This window comes from Talpa europaea, assembly GCF_964194135.1.
Source record: "Talpa europaea genome assembly, chromosome: 15".
Taxonomy (NCBI): Eukaryota; Metazoa; Chordata; class Mammalia; order Eulipotyphla; family Talpidae; genus Talpa; species Talpa europaea.
The window spans coordinates 33,510,498-33,527,317 of record NC_140083.1 but is presented as its reverse complement, the minus strand read 5'-3'; the positions used below and the strand labels follow the sequence as shown (position 1 = coordinate 33,527,317).

The window sequence follows — 16,820 nt, the reverse complement described above, 5'->3', positions numbered from 1 at the left end:
TTTTCAAATGAAGTCATCCTTTGTTTCTGGAGAAAGGATTTCATTTTCTTTACTTGCCCATATGTGAATGATAACTGATGTTTTAAGTGTCTAGATCGTATGCAGTTCATGGTATACTCTGCTTATACCCCGTGCATTGAGTTAAAGAGTATTTGCAAAAGAAATCTGCAGCCGTGTTGTGAATACTTTCTGTTTTAATTGCACCACATAGGGCTGTAAACCTTTAATTATTTTGTCTCCTGCTGGAATATCTTAAACAAAAACAGAATTTTCTAATTGACTCACTAGAGACTTATAAGGATAAAATAGAGATAACTTGCTCTTGTTTCGTCATTTGAAAATAATTAAATAAAAATTCTTTAGTATGGAGAGATCAGGACTTAAGTGACCGTTTAAAAAATTATGTTTTTAGTGTTTTAGTGATAGAAATAGTTGAAAAATAAAGTCACTAAGAAGTAGCTCAGCATAGCTTTAAAAGTTATCATAAATAAAGCTCAATTAAGTTTCATTTTCTGAAGCCAGATATCTAAAACTACTGAAAAGTTTTGCATCTATTACCAAAATATCTTGTATCCTCATCAATTGTATGGTAATAGATGGAAACCCAACTCTTGATGGTGATCAAAATGTATTATATAAATGTTGAATTATAGTGCTATTTGCCTGAAAATTGTGTAACCTTTTAAACCAGTTTTCCATCAATAAATTTTTTTTGAAATGATCATCAGATATATTATTGTTTATTGATAGTCCCCATACTGTACATACTTATTTATTTTATAACTGGAAATTTGTACTTCTTTATCCTCGATTCACATTTTGCTTCCCAAATCTCCACTTCTCTGGTAGCTATCAATCTATTTTCTGCCACTATGATTTATTTTGTCTATTTTTTTCACATTTTATTTAAATTTTATTTTTTATATTCCCCATACAATTACAACCCCCTTATTTTGACCCCAAGCCCTCCTTTCCCCGCCCTCCACCCCCCATACAGTGTCTCTGGTTCATAGTTGTTTGTTGATTTTGATATTTTCTTTCTTATAGTTATTCTTTTTCCTGGTCCCTATTTAAGTTTTCTAGATTCCTGCTATGAGTAAGACCATCCGGTATTTTTCTTTTTCTTTCTGACTTATTTCGCTGAGCATGATCCCTTCCAGCTCCATCCACGTTGCTGCAAATTGCATGTGTTTATCTTTTTTGAATGCTGAGTAATATTCCATGGTGTATATGTACCACATCTTCTTGATCCAGTCATCTATTTTTGGGCATTTGGGCTGTTTCCAAAGCTTAGCTATTGTAAACAGTGCTGCTATAAACATAGGGGTGCAGGTGCCCTTTGGAATTGATGTTTCTGTGTCCTTTGGGTAAATACCTAGGAGTGGAATTGCTGGATCATATGGAAGCTCTATGTTTAGTAGGTCCAGAAATCTCCACACAGCTCTCCATAGTGGTTGGACCAGTTGGCACTCCAACCAACAGTACAGGAGAGTTTCTTTTTTTCCACATCCTCGCCAACATTTGTTGTTGCTAGTTTTTTTAATACATCAATAAATTTTTTAATGATAATAAATAAATATCTCTTAATCTCTACTCCAAGTTTCCAGATATTTTAGGAAGACCACATTTTAAGGGTTTTGCTGATTAGCAAAGCATAGGACAATTCAGTACACACTTTTTACCATTAATATACTATCTTTGGAATTAAGATATCTGTTAAATCTATCATCTGTATGTAATAATTTAAATTTATCACACAATTATTGAGTGAATTAGAAAATGCTTTTGTGACACACAAATTATATAATGTTTAAAAACTGCTTAAAAAAATAAAATAACATAGAAATGTAAATTTTTATATTCAGATAAATTATGTAAAATATGGAATTAAAGCTACAATGTTAACATTCCCCATACTATTAAGTGTAATATCTCCCTAAAGCTTGACTTTGTTCATAAAGAATCAATACATCTAAAGACTCTTGATTATGAAATTTTTGTTGAATCCAAGTTAAATTTAATGAAATGACTTGAGTAAAACTATTGGACTACAAACGACATTATATTCCTCAGAAAACAGAATCTTAGCCATCATGAGAAAATGATTATGATCTCATATTTTTGACATTTTGTTCATCGATAAACTTATATTTGTATATACAAGAGTATGATAAATATCTTCATATTTTAATCCTCAAATATATGCTCAATCAGATGATACTGTTCAAGTCCCATTAATTAGATAAAAGACCAAAGAGTCAGCAATGTTAATAGTTTGCTCACCAAGACTCAAAACTTAGGCCTTATCTCCAAGTTCCATCAATGTAGACTCAAGTTCAGGAGAAAGTATTCTATTAGTGGAATATTATTCAGCAATCAAAAAAGATAAACTCATGCCATTTGCAGCAACATGGATGAAACTAGAAGAATTATGCTCAGTGAAATAAGCCAGAAAGAAAAAGAAAAATATCAGATGGTTTCACTTATAGCAGGCATATAGGGGAACCAAATAAGACTTCAGTGTTAAAAAAAAAAAATTATAACAGTACAAAATACAACAAAGCAAAAATGGACAGTTATAAATCAGAGACATACTGCAGGGGAGGAGGAGGGAGAGGGATCAGAGGGGGAGGGAGGAGCACAGGGGACTGAGGTGATGGTGCACGGGTGCATTGGTGAAGGAAACTCTATGGGGACTACACTGAGGGGGTGGGGGGAAGCAAATGTTGTTTAAAAATGAACAATGATGAAAAATTTTAAAAAATTAAAAATAAATTTAAAAAAGAAAGTATTCTATTAGCAATACACAGCAGGACATAGGGAGACTCTCAGTGTGTGTGGCCTCTGGCCCAGTAACTTCAACATCACCTGGGAGATTGTTAGAAATACAAATTCTCTGGTCCCTACTCAGACATACTGAACCAGAAATTTTGGGGGTGGGGCCCAGCAATCTGTGTTTTAACAATCCTTCTAAAGGCTTCTGATGAACCCTAAAGTTTGAGAATCATTGTAATAGATTTTTCTTTTTTGCATATTAATTGATTAAAATGGCGTATCCAGTGTGCACTCATTATATTAACTTTGAGATTCATTATATTAACTGTATCGATTCACACAAAAAGGACCAGCCTTTATCAAATGCTTCTTACACAGCACGTATTGCTCTATGTATGTTCACTCTTGGGTCAACACAATAAGCCCTGGGGGGGGGTGAATATTCTTTCTGGTCACTGAAACATGGAGAGATCAGGTGATTTTCCTGATGCCACACCGCTAGAGGCAGGGAAGTGGTAGCTGGATCGAAGAACTCATTTGAGAACCTGAGAATTTGTACTCAACAAATATTCCTCAAGAGAATGCTGCAAGGTGCAGTACAAAGTTCCTCAAGCCTGGAATTAGCACGCCTTGGGGTGAAGCCCAATGAATAACCCAACAAAAAGGAACTTTGCTTGCTGGAGATGAGAGAATCAGGCAAATGGTTTCTGAAAAAAATCCAGTATAAGTTTGTGACCTAATAACTGGAAACATTTATTTAAATGTCTGCTTTCCTAAAATATTCTTCTGTCTCTGGTTTACACAGACCATGAAATATCTGGGACAGGTGGAAGGGGTGAAATGTGTTGCAAAATTATTATGCTATAAACATTTATGGAAAAGTTTGCAAAATATAAGAATCTAATGGGAATTTATTCCATCCTGTTTTCCCTCTGACAATGATATATTTTTATTTCATTATTGCTAGGTGTTTTCTATGGTGCCCATGTTTGGAAAAAAAATATGTTGAACTTAGAAGAGTAAAAGTGCAAATACTTCACAGAAATATTTAACTTTTATCAAAACATGACCATGCATAAGAAGGGAAATCTTTAGTAGACTCCTACTGTTAGCCTTATTTCCACTTTGTCTAATCTACACAGACATCAGAGTGATCCTTTAAAAATATAAAATCACGTCATTTCCCATCTGAAAGCCTACAACAAGAGTTTTGCATCACATTTAAAATAAAGCCTTTTTAAAATACAGAAGGAATAAATCTTGAATTCAATGAAAGAATTTAATGGTTACCAGAAGGAACAGGGAGGAGTGGAGGAAAAAGCGGATGGGAGAGAGAGGCAGATGGAAGCAGTTGGGGTATTGGCATGGATGGGTTTGGTGGAAGGTGAATGGAACATGTGCACATAGGGAAGGGAAAAAAATGTAATCCCAAAATTAAAATTTAAAAATTCTCAAAAAATTTTAATTAAAGCAAAATAAAATAAAGCCTTTTCATGACCTGCAAGACCTCCATGAGAGGCCTCAGCTTCCCTCTCCCAAACTCTTGTTCTTACTCATAATTGATCCTTCGCTGCTCCTTTTACCAACAAGCATGTTCTGGCCTCAAGGCCTTTGCACTTGCTCTCCCATCTTTCTCAGTGTTTTTTCCCAGGTGTTCACATGATTGACTCCCTGACTCCATTCTGGTCTCTACTCAAATATCACCTCCTCAGAGAAAACCTTCACTGATCTTTAAAATAAGTTCTTATACCACTTTACCAGCTATCCCAAATCCATGTTTTGTTTTATAGTACCTATCACTTACTTTATGTTATATATCCATTTGTTGACTTCACTCCCCATAGGAATTTAAACTCTCTAAGAGTCAAGGCTTTGTTGATGCTCTGTTTTCTCTGACACCTAGAACAGTGTCTGGCACTGCTATAGCCAGTTGTCGTTATTTATTGTTAACTTTCCTTAATGTTTTTCTTCATTTGTTTTAATGTGCAGTATGCTGCAGAATAACCACCTGAGACAGGTACCCATGGAAGCGCTACAGAATTTGCGGAGCCTTCAGTCGCTGTAAGTACAACTGAATTGCAAAATGTCCTCAGGACATTTTGGGAAGGAATACAGAAATGACCAATTCACCATTTTAGTAAATTCTTTGCTTGGAGGAAATATCTAAATAAATTATGGATGAGAGTTTCCACTAGAGCAACAATTCTTCACTTTCTCATTTAACAATACATGTGGAGACCAGTACTGGAGTTTGGGGTTTCAGGGAAGAGACTTAATCATAGCACCTGCAGCCTGAGCCTCTTATATGTGCAGGTATTTCAGGGCAAAAAAAAAAAAAATCAAATTCTATGATTTTGTTCTATATTCCTCTCCAACCCCAGGAACATTAGTTCTTGAATTCAAATCAGGAAAAAAGCCTTCTGTATACCAAGAAAAATAGGTGTCACAGTCTAGACATCTTGGTATCTTCAAGTTGTTCGCTTTTAAATTAGTGAGCTATTGTCTAATGAAATTTTGCTGCATCAAAAAAGGACAAAATTTTAGTTCTGTGTGTACACCAGGAATCCTTGATCAGTAGTCTAAGATCTAAAGGTGTATCTTATTTTTTTAAAGATTTATTTTATTTATTTATGTATGCAAAAACTGGGGTGTAGGCCAGAGGTGCAGGGAAGTGAGAGGGTTCACCAGAGACAGAGTGGGGAACAAAACAGGCAGACAGACCGAAAGCACTGCTGAGGGGAGCAGTGGGTGAGACAGGAAAGGTCTTCTGCGCCATATGTGGGTCAGCTCCCTGGCCAGGAATCGAACTTATGCCACAGTGGCTAGTGATCTAGCTTGATAGCGCTGACACTTAACCCCTATGCAACCAGGGGGGCCCTAAAGGTGTATCTTAAAGTCTTACTGTGCAGATCTAAAAACCAAGCGCTTCTCTGTCACCACAAACAGACAAGCAAATATATTCAGTCCCACACACATTCACATATATGACTCGATTCACACATCACACACAGACACATAAACATATTCACAATACTATAGATACACACACTTACATCACAGATTAACACACCATGCGCAACCCATACAAAAACACAAATATACAACAGTTGTGGCATGAGTGTTCTCTACTCTGAATCCACAACTTTTCCACCAGGAATTTCTACCCTCCGCTTAGTTGTAATGTCTAAATAAACAAAAATTTAGTTATTTATTGCTCAAAAAAAAATTCTTACCAGCTAGAGACTTTGGAGCTTGGGTTACAAGCAACCGTTCACAGTGTTTATTTGACAAGACGACCACGAGAACTCCATCAACACTTCTCATCTTGTCAGAATGTGTAAGTGTTCATATAGCACATGATTTCCAGTATGTACATGTGTGTGTGCTGTGTGCTCTCATCTTACTTAAACTGAGGTCCTCTGCCAAACAAAATACTGGGTTCTTGTCCAGAATGATGAGGGAGATAAATGTATTTTTAAAAGACAAATAAACATTGCAGACCTCAGTTGAAAATCATTAAAGAATCTATCAGTAAATAATGACCTATAGTTTGCTTAATGCCTTTTACTGAGGTGACACAAGAGAAGGAAGAATGTGAGATTTGGGGATGATACTTTCTTCCTTTGATCTCTTTTTTTTTTTTTTTTAATGAAAGCAAATCTGTGCTTGAGATCATTTTAAGCTTTTGACTACAGCCACACAAAGCGACTTCCTAGGTTTTCACCAGCCTATAGATAAACAAGCCCACAAGGGCCCCTTTGTGGCATGGGAGAGGTCTGTGGTGTTTCCAGGAGCTCCTTAATGACATCCCAGTATCTCTCCCCCTTTGCTGCACAAGCCTTTCCTGAAGGGAAGAAGTAGGAAGCGTCCAGAGAAGCAAAACCCTCTCCAGTTAGGATGTCTGTATAAGGACACAGGGCCTAGTGACTGAATTGAAAGTGAGATAATAGCAGTAGCCAATAAGAACTGTAAACAGCTGTGAGGCAGGCACAAGATAGAAGGATAAGCGTGTGTAACCAAAAGCCACTATCAGCTGAAAGAAGATCACAAACAGAAAACACACAGAAGTGAACTCTTTGAGAAAGAGAAAACCATGAATCTTTTGTTCACTCAAGCTGGGTGGTGCCTCTCTGATAAAGGTGTTCAGATTTAGTTTCTTACCGTCTAGTTATTTACTGTTCACCAGGTGTCTTTTGCGTTTGGTTTCTGGTTCTCAAAAACAATTACATTTGAAACCTTGTACGTGTATGTTCCCTGTGAAAAAGCCAAGGGTTAACTCTTCAGTATGACACTCTCCAGTTTGACATCCAAATTGAGGCATCTGGCTAGATACTTGGCCCCTGGGTGGATCATATGGGCTGATTATGCAATTGTGTTTCTCGGGGGTCCCTTCCCATGGAGCACCCCCGTGGGAAGTGTTGGATGTTGTATACATACTGCTATACCACTTTTTCTCATTTACCATTTTGTGCTGCTTTGATATAAAAAGTAAGATTAGGCAAAAAATAAAATAAAGTAAAATAAACATAGTCTTCACCATTCACCAGACAGACAAAAGAGCCCCTCCCTAGTTTTGAGGTTTGGGCCTCTTTAAAGCTTTACTTTTGTCCCAAAGTGTTTAAAGTCTTCCTCCTGCTTCCTTTAAACACTTTGAAAATTTAAAAATTAGTTTTGACTCTATGGCCATTACAAGCATTCCTTATCCAGTCTCCTTTCACCTTCCATGCCTTCAGCCTCTGTGTTTCTTCTGTGTCAATAAGAATAATGAAGAAAGTGCGACTTTTCATCTTCACTGTCAACATCTGGGAGAACACCCTTCTGCTACCCAGCTCTTCTTGGGTTAGTCCACGCTTAGACCTTTGATTAGCCATTTTTCTAATGGTTCCCCTTTTTTTCTATTGAATTCGCTCAACTTTCAAATTTCATTATTTTCCTTGTATTAGACATTCACTCTCTAAGAAGCACCCTGCATGCCCCAGGGGTTATGAATGCATCACCCTCTGGAACTTCTAAGAAGTAGCTTCTCAACTTTCTAGGCAAAGAAGACACCTAGGGAACCCCAGACCTAGGCTGTACCCCAAATCAATTAAAATCAAAATCTCTGAGGTAGGAACCCAAGCAATGATACCATCTAAATGGTTTGATTATGTAGTCAAGGGCTTCTTCAAGGGAAGATTGTGAAAACTAACGTCCTATAGCACTCCTTCAGATGATCTGCAAAATACTCTCCTGAGCTCTTTTAAAACCTGAAATAATAACAAAATTCTTATTTTGCATTCTGGTACAACTAATAATGTGTTTAGAATGTGGGGAAAAAAAAGTCAGGGATTGATTTGTTTGTGTTTCATTGAAATACCTCTGTCTTATTCCATTGACAATCTGGGGCAGACAAATGTAGGAGGCCACAGGCTGTTTCACTCCGAATTTCAAATGCATCCCTGGACCAGCAGCCTCAGCAGATCCTGAGATACACAGATACTTGGGTCTCATCTCCATCTTATTAATCAGAAGCTTCATTTCACACAATCCTCAGGTGGTTTGCATGCACAATGCATGTGTGAAATTTATTTTTTTAAGATTTATTTATTTATGCACATAAGAACTGAGATACAGGACAAAGGTTCTGGGGTGAGAGGATTTACCAGATAGAGTGGGGAGCAGAACAGGTGGATTGACTGAAATCCACTGCTGAGGGGAGCAGCAGGTGAGTCAGGAGCGGTCTGCTGCACCATGTAGGACACCTCCCTGGCTGGGGATCGAACTCGATGCTACAGTGGCTATAGATAGCTTTATAGTGCTGCGACTTAACCCCTTGCGCCACCAGGGAAGCCCCATTGGAAAAATTTAAATATTCAGTGTTCCATGACCTAACAAAGCGGTATACAAATCAAAAATGATTAAGAGCTAGAAATTAAGAAGTAGATCATTGGTGTACTTTGTTCCACCCATACAGACTAGACTTCAATGAATAAAATTTAAGAAACTTAATATATTGGAACTGGCAATAGTACCAAAAGGAAGAAACAAATAGGACTCATGTTTCAAGGGATGTAATTTTCCATTTATTCCACATAAACAAAAGATAATTTGCCTTGGTCATAATGCAAACACATAGGTACGCTTGTGTCCTTTTCTAACTCTCTCCTGATGCTGACAAGTTGCTGGGCTAAAGAGTAGGAAACAGCCACATGCCAGAGCGTAGTAGCCCAGAGTCTCCCCTTGTACAACAGGGAGTAATGACTGCCCAGACACCAATTGGATTTTTTCTAATGTAATCAAATATAACTGAATTTCCTTTCTGTTTTTTGGAAGGGAATAGGAAATGTAATCAGAATTCACAGTGAGTTGTATTTCACCAAGAAACTTTTGGCATTGTAGTCATTTGAGGACTAGAGTCAGATTACAGTGATTTGATGGAAATGAAGAACTTAACCCTCCTATAGCCTCACGATTTTGTATTAATAGTTAAGAAATTGATCTATGAAAAAAATCATTGCTTCATTGTTGATCATCATTAATGATGTTCAAACATGTAACATTAGTTACTTTCACTGTGATCAGAGAATGACATTTTCATGCTTGTCCAGTTAACCAGGGCATGATTTAACACATGTTGGTTTTCATTCTAAGTCTGCACTAGTGAAGTTAATTGTGGAATATGCACAATCACTAAAAGAAAATGGGTGGATAAATAAAAAAATGAGTGGATAATTAGGCATATCTTTGTCTCTATTCTTCGATTTTGCTAATATTCATCCTCAGAGTACAAGACTGTATTTTATTTTATTTTCAAATTATGCTTATTGAGGTAAAGTTGGCTTACATCATTATATCTGCTTTTGGGGTCTAGGTTTAAACCTCTACAAATGCATCACACCAAGGACTATAATTTAAAACCCAAAGAAGGGGCCGTCCTGGTGGTCTAGGGGATAAGTCTCAGCGCTATCACTCCTACAGCCTGAATTCAATCCTGACCAGGGAGCTGACCCACATGGCACAGCAGACCTCTCCTGTCTCACCCACTGCTCTCCTCAGCATTATATTTCAGTAGATCTGCCTATTCTGCTCCCAATTCTGTCTCTGGTGAATCCTCTCACCCCTTCCCCCATACACACACCTCTGGCCTACACCCCAGTTCTTCTATGCAAAAATAAATAAAATCTTAAAAAAAATAAACAAGGAAAATGTGATACCTGTTTAGAACACAGTCTGCCATGCAGTTTACCTATGATATCAGTTTGAGGGATGTAGAGCCCACCTCTGGACCCTGTGAACTTGATCACATCAGTAACTTCATATAGGAAGTTAGCATATAGGTGCATATAGCATATAGCATATAGGTATATATGCTCCATAGGAGGGTTTTGCTGATAATAGAGAATACAAAGCATAAGCAAGGGAGTAAGTGAGGAGGAAGAATTCAGAGAGAGTGAGGCTCACAGCACTGAGTAGAAAGTAAAGCAAGCCTAGAACCAGCAGCAGTTTTCTCCCATTAATAGCCAAGAGCCTACTGGGTTTCAGATGAGGCTATAGAATGGGAAGGAAGGAACAGCAGACAATGAGGTGTAAGCAGACAAAAAGAAAGCAAAGTGAGGTAACTAAGTGGGTAAGATTAAAGGATTAAAGAGGTTAAAAAAACAATGATTTTAGTATTAATGACATTATTTCTTCCACTAAAATAGTCTCCAGAAAAGGAAATTACAAGCCTACACAATAAAAATGCACCATGGTTTTGATGTGTTTTGGTTTTTGACACCAGTGCAACATAGCAGCTTATCAGCTGGAGATGGACTTAGAAGTTCTAGAGGTCAAGGGTTGTCTATTGCAATTTAAGAGTTCATTTCAGAGAACCAGCATCCAGTGTGTTCTTAGGAGGAGTTTTGCCTGGTACACACCTCCCAATTAAAACATTAGGAGAAAATTATTTTTAGAAGCAAAGCCCTTTCTACACAATGTTTACAAGAAGAGTGAGCTCAAAATAGAGCATGTCCCTCAGCATTATACATGAAAAAATGTGACTACTTGATTCAAACTCTATGCATCAAAGATTCTCTTGCATCAGATTATCTGCTAGTACCATGATAAATCACATACAGGAAAGTCATAGCAGATAGAGGAAGAACTAAAAGAGAACATGGATGTTATGGAAGGAGAAGTAAAATGACTTTTTTAGCCTTGTGATGTAAAATGAAGATTAACTTTGGAAAGTAGGTTAAGTTTTTGGAGAAGTTAAAGGCATGACTAAGGAAAAGCACAACATCACATCATGTTTCCCCCTTTTCAGGATGGAACAGGTGTGTGGCAAATTGTGAAAAGACACATAAAAAGCAATAGGTTGCAAGAACAAAATCAGAATGTGAAACTGACTTAACAACCTTGTTTATAAAAGCAGCAGTGCTGTGTTTATTAGTCACTTTTATCTGCACTCCTTTTACCTCATAGCAACTTCAAGAGGTAGTAACTGAGATTATCCTTTCCTTCGGGAGGAGAAAGCAAAAAGTTGAGCGGTTAATTGATTTTCTCAAGGTCACATACTTGTAGCGGAGTCAGATTAGAAGAGAGTCTGAGATAATAGTGCTTGCCTTACTGCCTCCAAAATCCACCCATTTTACCACCACATTATCTTGTCTCCCTCAAAAGTAGTGAGTTTGGTCTTGAACATGTGTGTTTGAGGAGGAACAACTAAGTAAAGATGTCACACAGACAGTTTAAATCCAGGTTAAATCCAGGTCTGGATCACAAAGAATAGTAAAATTTAGGTTAGATCCTCCTACCATGCATTTCCCTTCACCTAACACCTCATTGAAAGTATCTGATGGTCTGACTGTCCTTTAGAAATTACACTCCATAAAGGTTGGGACTGTGTCTGCCTGGTTTACCGCCGGATATCTGGTGAGTACATAGGCAAAGAATACACTTAAGAAATACGGAACTTAACTGAAACCTCTAAGTGAGTTTCTAAACCGAAGCTCAGGATCATCATCCAGCATCTCCAGCTTGACCATAGCTGCATTCAATGACCTCCCCAGCTGCAAACTCTTCTCTCTGTATCGTGCCTTTTACGTACCTGCTCCTCCTGAGACAAGGGTTAGACCCTGACCCTGGTGCTTCCTTCATGAATTTTGGGGTTGGGCTGTATGCAAGATTTAGTTTTCCCATTGTCTTAGCTGAGGACGCCCCACTTTAAGAGTACCGTTCAAGAGAGAACCATAATATTACTCTTAGGAGATTGATGAGATTTATAAAGGCAAGAGGTAAGGATGATCATTGAATACAAGACACAGTAGTACTGTGGGAAGGAGCTAGGAAAGGAATTTGACTAGGACACAGAAATAAGAGTTTGGGAAGATAAGGTGGTTGGGGACCTTTGAAGATCAGAATGGGAAGTTTGGGTCTGAAAGGATGGTCATGGGGAAGAACTGTGGATTGCTCACATAGTGCCTGGTCTTAGGGAGATTAATCTGGCAGCAGCGCACAGGATTAATTGAAGAGATAAGAGATCAAAGGCAAAAGTACCAGCTAAGAGGCTGTTGCAGTAATGCAGGTGTGAAGAGATAAGAGACTTAACTAGACAGTGGAAATGGAGAGTCTAGGAGATGAAGATAAACGGAGAGAACCTGGTGAGAGATTGGCTGGAAGGCAATGGAAGATTCGAAAATGACCCCCAGATTTCAAACTTTGGTGGTACCTGGGAGAATAATGGCCCCCCCGCCAAAAAGAAGGTCTTTGTTTTCTAGGGAGAAAAATGAAACTGAAGAAGTTAATGCTCTTGTTATTTTGGCTGTAGATAATCTCCCTGTTATAAAAGTCAGTGGTGACCTCTGAGAAACTGAGCCACTTAGTATTAAGTAGACTTTAAAATATATTTCTAAATATATAGCTGTATAAATGTATACATAATTTTATAAATTAAATCACTGCCATCCTTCAACTATTTGTGAATTTTACAAAATGGTTCCACAAAAGATACATATATATGTATAAAACAGTAGGTCAGTTCTTTAAAACTTAAGATGAAAAATGCTCACCCAAGTGAAAAATAACAATGTCAGTCATGGAAATTTCCTGTTTTGTAATTCTCTTTTTTGAAAGAACCCCCCTCAGCTGTATTATACCCGCAGCTGCAACTTTCTTCACACCTTTGACTTGTTTTTCTCCTTGAGTCATCCATGTTAATAATTGACATTATTACGGTCATCTCAGATAAGGAATTAGTCAAGATCAATGGCTTATCTTTTAACTAACGCTTTCTTCTTTATAGTTAATGGCTCGTCAAAAACATTCTCAAACAAAGATCACGTTTGTGTGATACAGTGGCAAGTTATTATATACACGATGTACATAAAGGACCATTTTCTGGAACAATAGCCAGACTGAGCGCATAGATTTTCTAATCCTTACAATAATGCCATTTATAAATCAAAAATTCCTTTCAGGGGTGTGGAGCTGACTCCACAAAAGGTTTCTTTTGGAAAAAGAAAAATTGTACAATTAACCTTTTATGCATGAAGACATTAGGAAAATCTTTAGACAATGACAAGAAAAGTTCATTTTCTTGCCATTGTCTGACATAAAGATTGATTTCTTTTTACCTCTTCCCTTCATTCTATAGGATGCATTGATGTTACAGAACTGCACTCACAGTGAACAGGCAGTTCTGTTTTATTTTTAGTTTACGATACATGGGGCAACAACATTCATCCCTGCTGTTGCATAATGGCCAAGGTAACAATCTCAAAGGGAACTTGGGTTGTCTCTGCTCCTCCCTGGGACCTGGTCATGACCATCCAGTTCTCCCGACAGATTTCCATAACACTGAGTGCCCAAGGTAAGGTGCCCAGGCTGAAACATTGAGTCCATTGAGTCCATAGCATCCATGCTTCCCCCTCTGGCCACATCTGACAAATCACCACATTCTGTTGGGCATACTCATCTAATATCCTTCCTGTCAGATCCTTCCTCTCCCTTTGCATTCTTGTGTTAGACACTCTGCTGGTAACTGCCTTAGTCATTTTCTTTCCCACCAGTGCCTTCTGTTATCAGAGCGACCTTTCCATGACACATCTATTCTAAGGGTGTCCAGTCAGGAAGCAATACAACCCCACCCAAAGAACATTCTTATGGAGATCTTATTGTTTGAGAGAGGGTGGGATGATTCTCATAGGTAAGTAACCCAGAAACCTTCTGGGAGCAAAGTTACCACACTCCAGACACTCACCTTGGGCACTCAGTGTTATGGAAGTCTGTCAGGAGAACTGGATGGTCATGACCAGGTCCCAGTGAGGAGGAGAGACAACCCAAGGCCCCTTTGAGATTGTGCCCTTGGCCAAGAAGTTTGTTCAGCAAAATCTCTTTGGCAAATTTGGAACCCTCCAAACTCAAGTCCTCCCGCAGAGGAGTTATTTCAACATATGCCCAAAAGTTGTGACAAATCCATTTCTCGTTCATTGTAGCCCTTAAAGACGCATGCTTAGTGAAAATTCTGTTCTTAAGCTGATGATGATGATGATGTCATAACTTTCCTCAGTCATGCTCATTAACCTATTGGGCAGTTTTGTATCTTTGCTGGCATAACACAAGATATTTGCCTCTTTTTCTGTAATGGAAGCCTTCTGATAATACTAATCAAAATGTGCAGGGTAGCCATTAAATATACACAGTAAGGGATGCAGTGAATAGAGACTCAGCTGCCTTGCCAGCCCATTTGACCAAAAAACAAGACAGTATCCTGTAGAAAGATATGAAATAAGTGATTAAGAACCTTTAAGAAAAAAATGACAGAAAGTTTTAAAGGAGGTGGGGTTGGTAAGTGGATTGATAATATATCCTAAGTGTAAAAACTTACCTCGAATAATAAAGCCTAGCATTTGTAGAAAAGTTCTTTACTGTACAACTCTTTTACATAATTTTCTTACTTAATTCCCACAGCAATTCTCTGGTGAATTGTGACCCTGCTTGGCAGATATGAAAATTGACCCTCAGAGAAATTAACTGATATTCCCCCAAATTTCATAAGTAAATGAGTGGCAGAATCTTAATTTAAATTTTTAATTTAAATTTTTAAACCAGCCTCTGCAGCGCTGGTTTGATCCCTGGCCACCGGGTGAGGGTCCCACATGGCGCGCAGACCTCTCCTGCTGCCATCTGCCTGTTTTTCTGCCTGCTCTGGCTCTGGCAAATTCTCTCACCCTCCCACGCTTCTGACTGTACCCAGTGCTTGTATAAATAAATAAATAAATAAATAAATAAATAAATCTTTTTTTAAAAAAAAACTATTAAACAATTAAATAAATAAATTTTTAAGCTTGCCATATCCCATTATGTAAGTGATTATAGATGACATTGGAAGGAGGGTAAAATTTGATGTATGTATCATTTTGCTATAAAATGTAAGTGATATGGGGAGCACAAAATGGGTACCCTTTCCCATAATAAGATTACTTTTCAGGTTACATTTCAGTATCATAATTAAGGGGTTTTATTTATCTGAAAGAAGGTGAGGCCACTCTCATTGCTACACTTAACTGCATGCAGATTTTGTGCTGCCTGTTTTACATTATTGATGAAGCTTAAATGCCAAGATCATTGCTAGGAATTTTCTCTGAGAAAGCACCATCTATCACCTGTCATCCTGCTCCTTTGCCTTCAGAATAAAGATATATATTCGATAATGAACAAAACTCCTGCCCCTTTGTCAAACGCACACCCCAATCATCCTGAAAGCTGAAAAATAACTAATTGCAGACACCTCTTTATTTCTGTTCTGAGGGATGAAGAAAGTAGTCTGCATATCTCAGAACTGAAATTCACTGACAACCTAGCAACTCATTTTAACCCTAGTTTACCTTTTTCTTTCTGAATGGTTTCAATGGTCCAAAGACAAAACTACAAACGCTGAGCCAGCTTCAAATGATAATAATTTAGAATCATTAAGGTGCTTTATAGTTTTCAAAACCTTATTGTATAATTTAAGCATGTTTCCTTTAAGCATAAAACAACCACATAAGATAGAGAGGTGTTATCCCCATTTCACAGATGCGAGAGCTGAGGTCTACTGCTTTGGCCATGATTGCACAGCTACTATATGACCTGAACCCAAGACTTCTCATCCCAAATCTCTGCACTAATTCACAGATAATGAGCTGCCTACACACATCCTTTGCAACTTGCATGAAATAAAAATAACAAAGAAACACAAGTGGAGCTATATAAAAATATAGTTATTTGTTGCTTCGGATAGCACTTTATGTTTTCATATATTATGTAGTGATGTTTTTCTCTCTGTCCATGGCTTAGATATTGCATTTTCCAAGCTTGTGAATAGAAAATGTCCAGCTGCCCTAAACGACCAGCTTGACATAATATGAGCTCTTTGTTTACTCACTGAATAGGCACAACTTGTGCCCTGCCAGCTGCTTTGTCCACAGTCTTAACCTTGTTCTGTAGAAACCACCTGTATGAGTGGCTGGGTAATGAATGCCGTACTCAGGTTAGCCTTGGGATCTTCTGTTAAGATCCGATCAGATAATGCCTTTGAGTGTGAACAAGATTCCACTCTCTGAAGTAGGTTTGGGCCACCGAGGCCAGGGAACACAGACTTCCAAATACTTAATTTAGAAAGAATCTTATTCATGGGAAGCTTCTTGTATGAAGAAACTGTTTAGGCAGAGAGATATTTTAACACTGCACTCAAGATACCTGATTAAAAAATCTGTGTGGAAAAGGAAACAATAACTGGGAAAGCTGTTAATTTTATTGTTCATTTTAAATGTCAGGAAAAACAGAATATCAGCCTGATGCAATTGGTAGGACAAGCAAGAAAGCCAGAGAGTATTACGATTGAAAAATTGCCCTGTATACTCATGTTGTTTCAGAGAGCGAATCACTCTAAGATACAGGTCCAAGACCAGATTACATTCTTTTTTTCAGGGGGAGGGAGGTGATTCATTGGAGACATCTGTCCAGAAAAAAATGAACTTATTACGACTGAGAACTGAAGCCGGTTTCCTTCAAGATAGAGCAAAAACTTTAGTAGTAGGAACCTA

At 37.9% G+C, this 16,820-nt stretch overlaps 1 protein-coding gene across 3 annotated transcripts in view; it reads left to right on the top strand.

The window, feature by feature from the left end:
• The window catches only part of LGR5 (leucine rich repeat containing G protein-coupled receptor 5), a gene marked incomplete at both ends in the record, with an annotated part of 118,979 nt that overhangs the window by 72,995 nt on the left and 29,164 nt on the right, over nt 1-16,820 (top strand). For all 3 annotated transcript variants that reach the window (XM_084255014.1, XM_084255013.1, XM_084255012.1), the window contains one exon: nt 4,765-4,836. In XM_084255014.1, the coding sequence (XP_084111140.1) occupies nt 4,765-4,836 (72 nt within the window). The remainder of the gene's footprint in view (nt 1-4,764; nt 4,837-16,820) is intronic.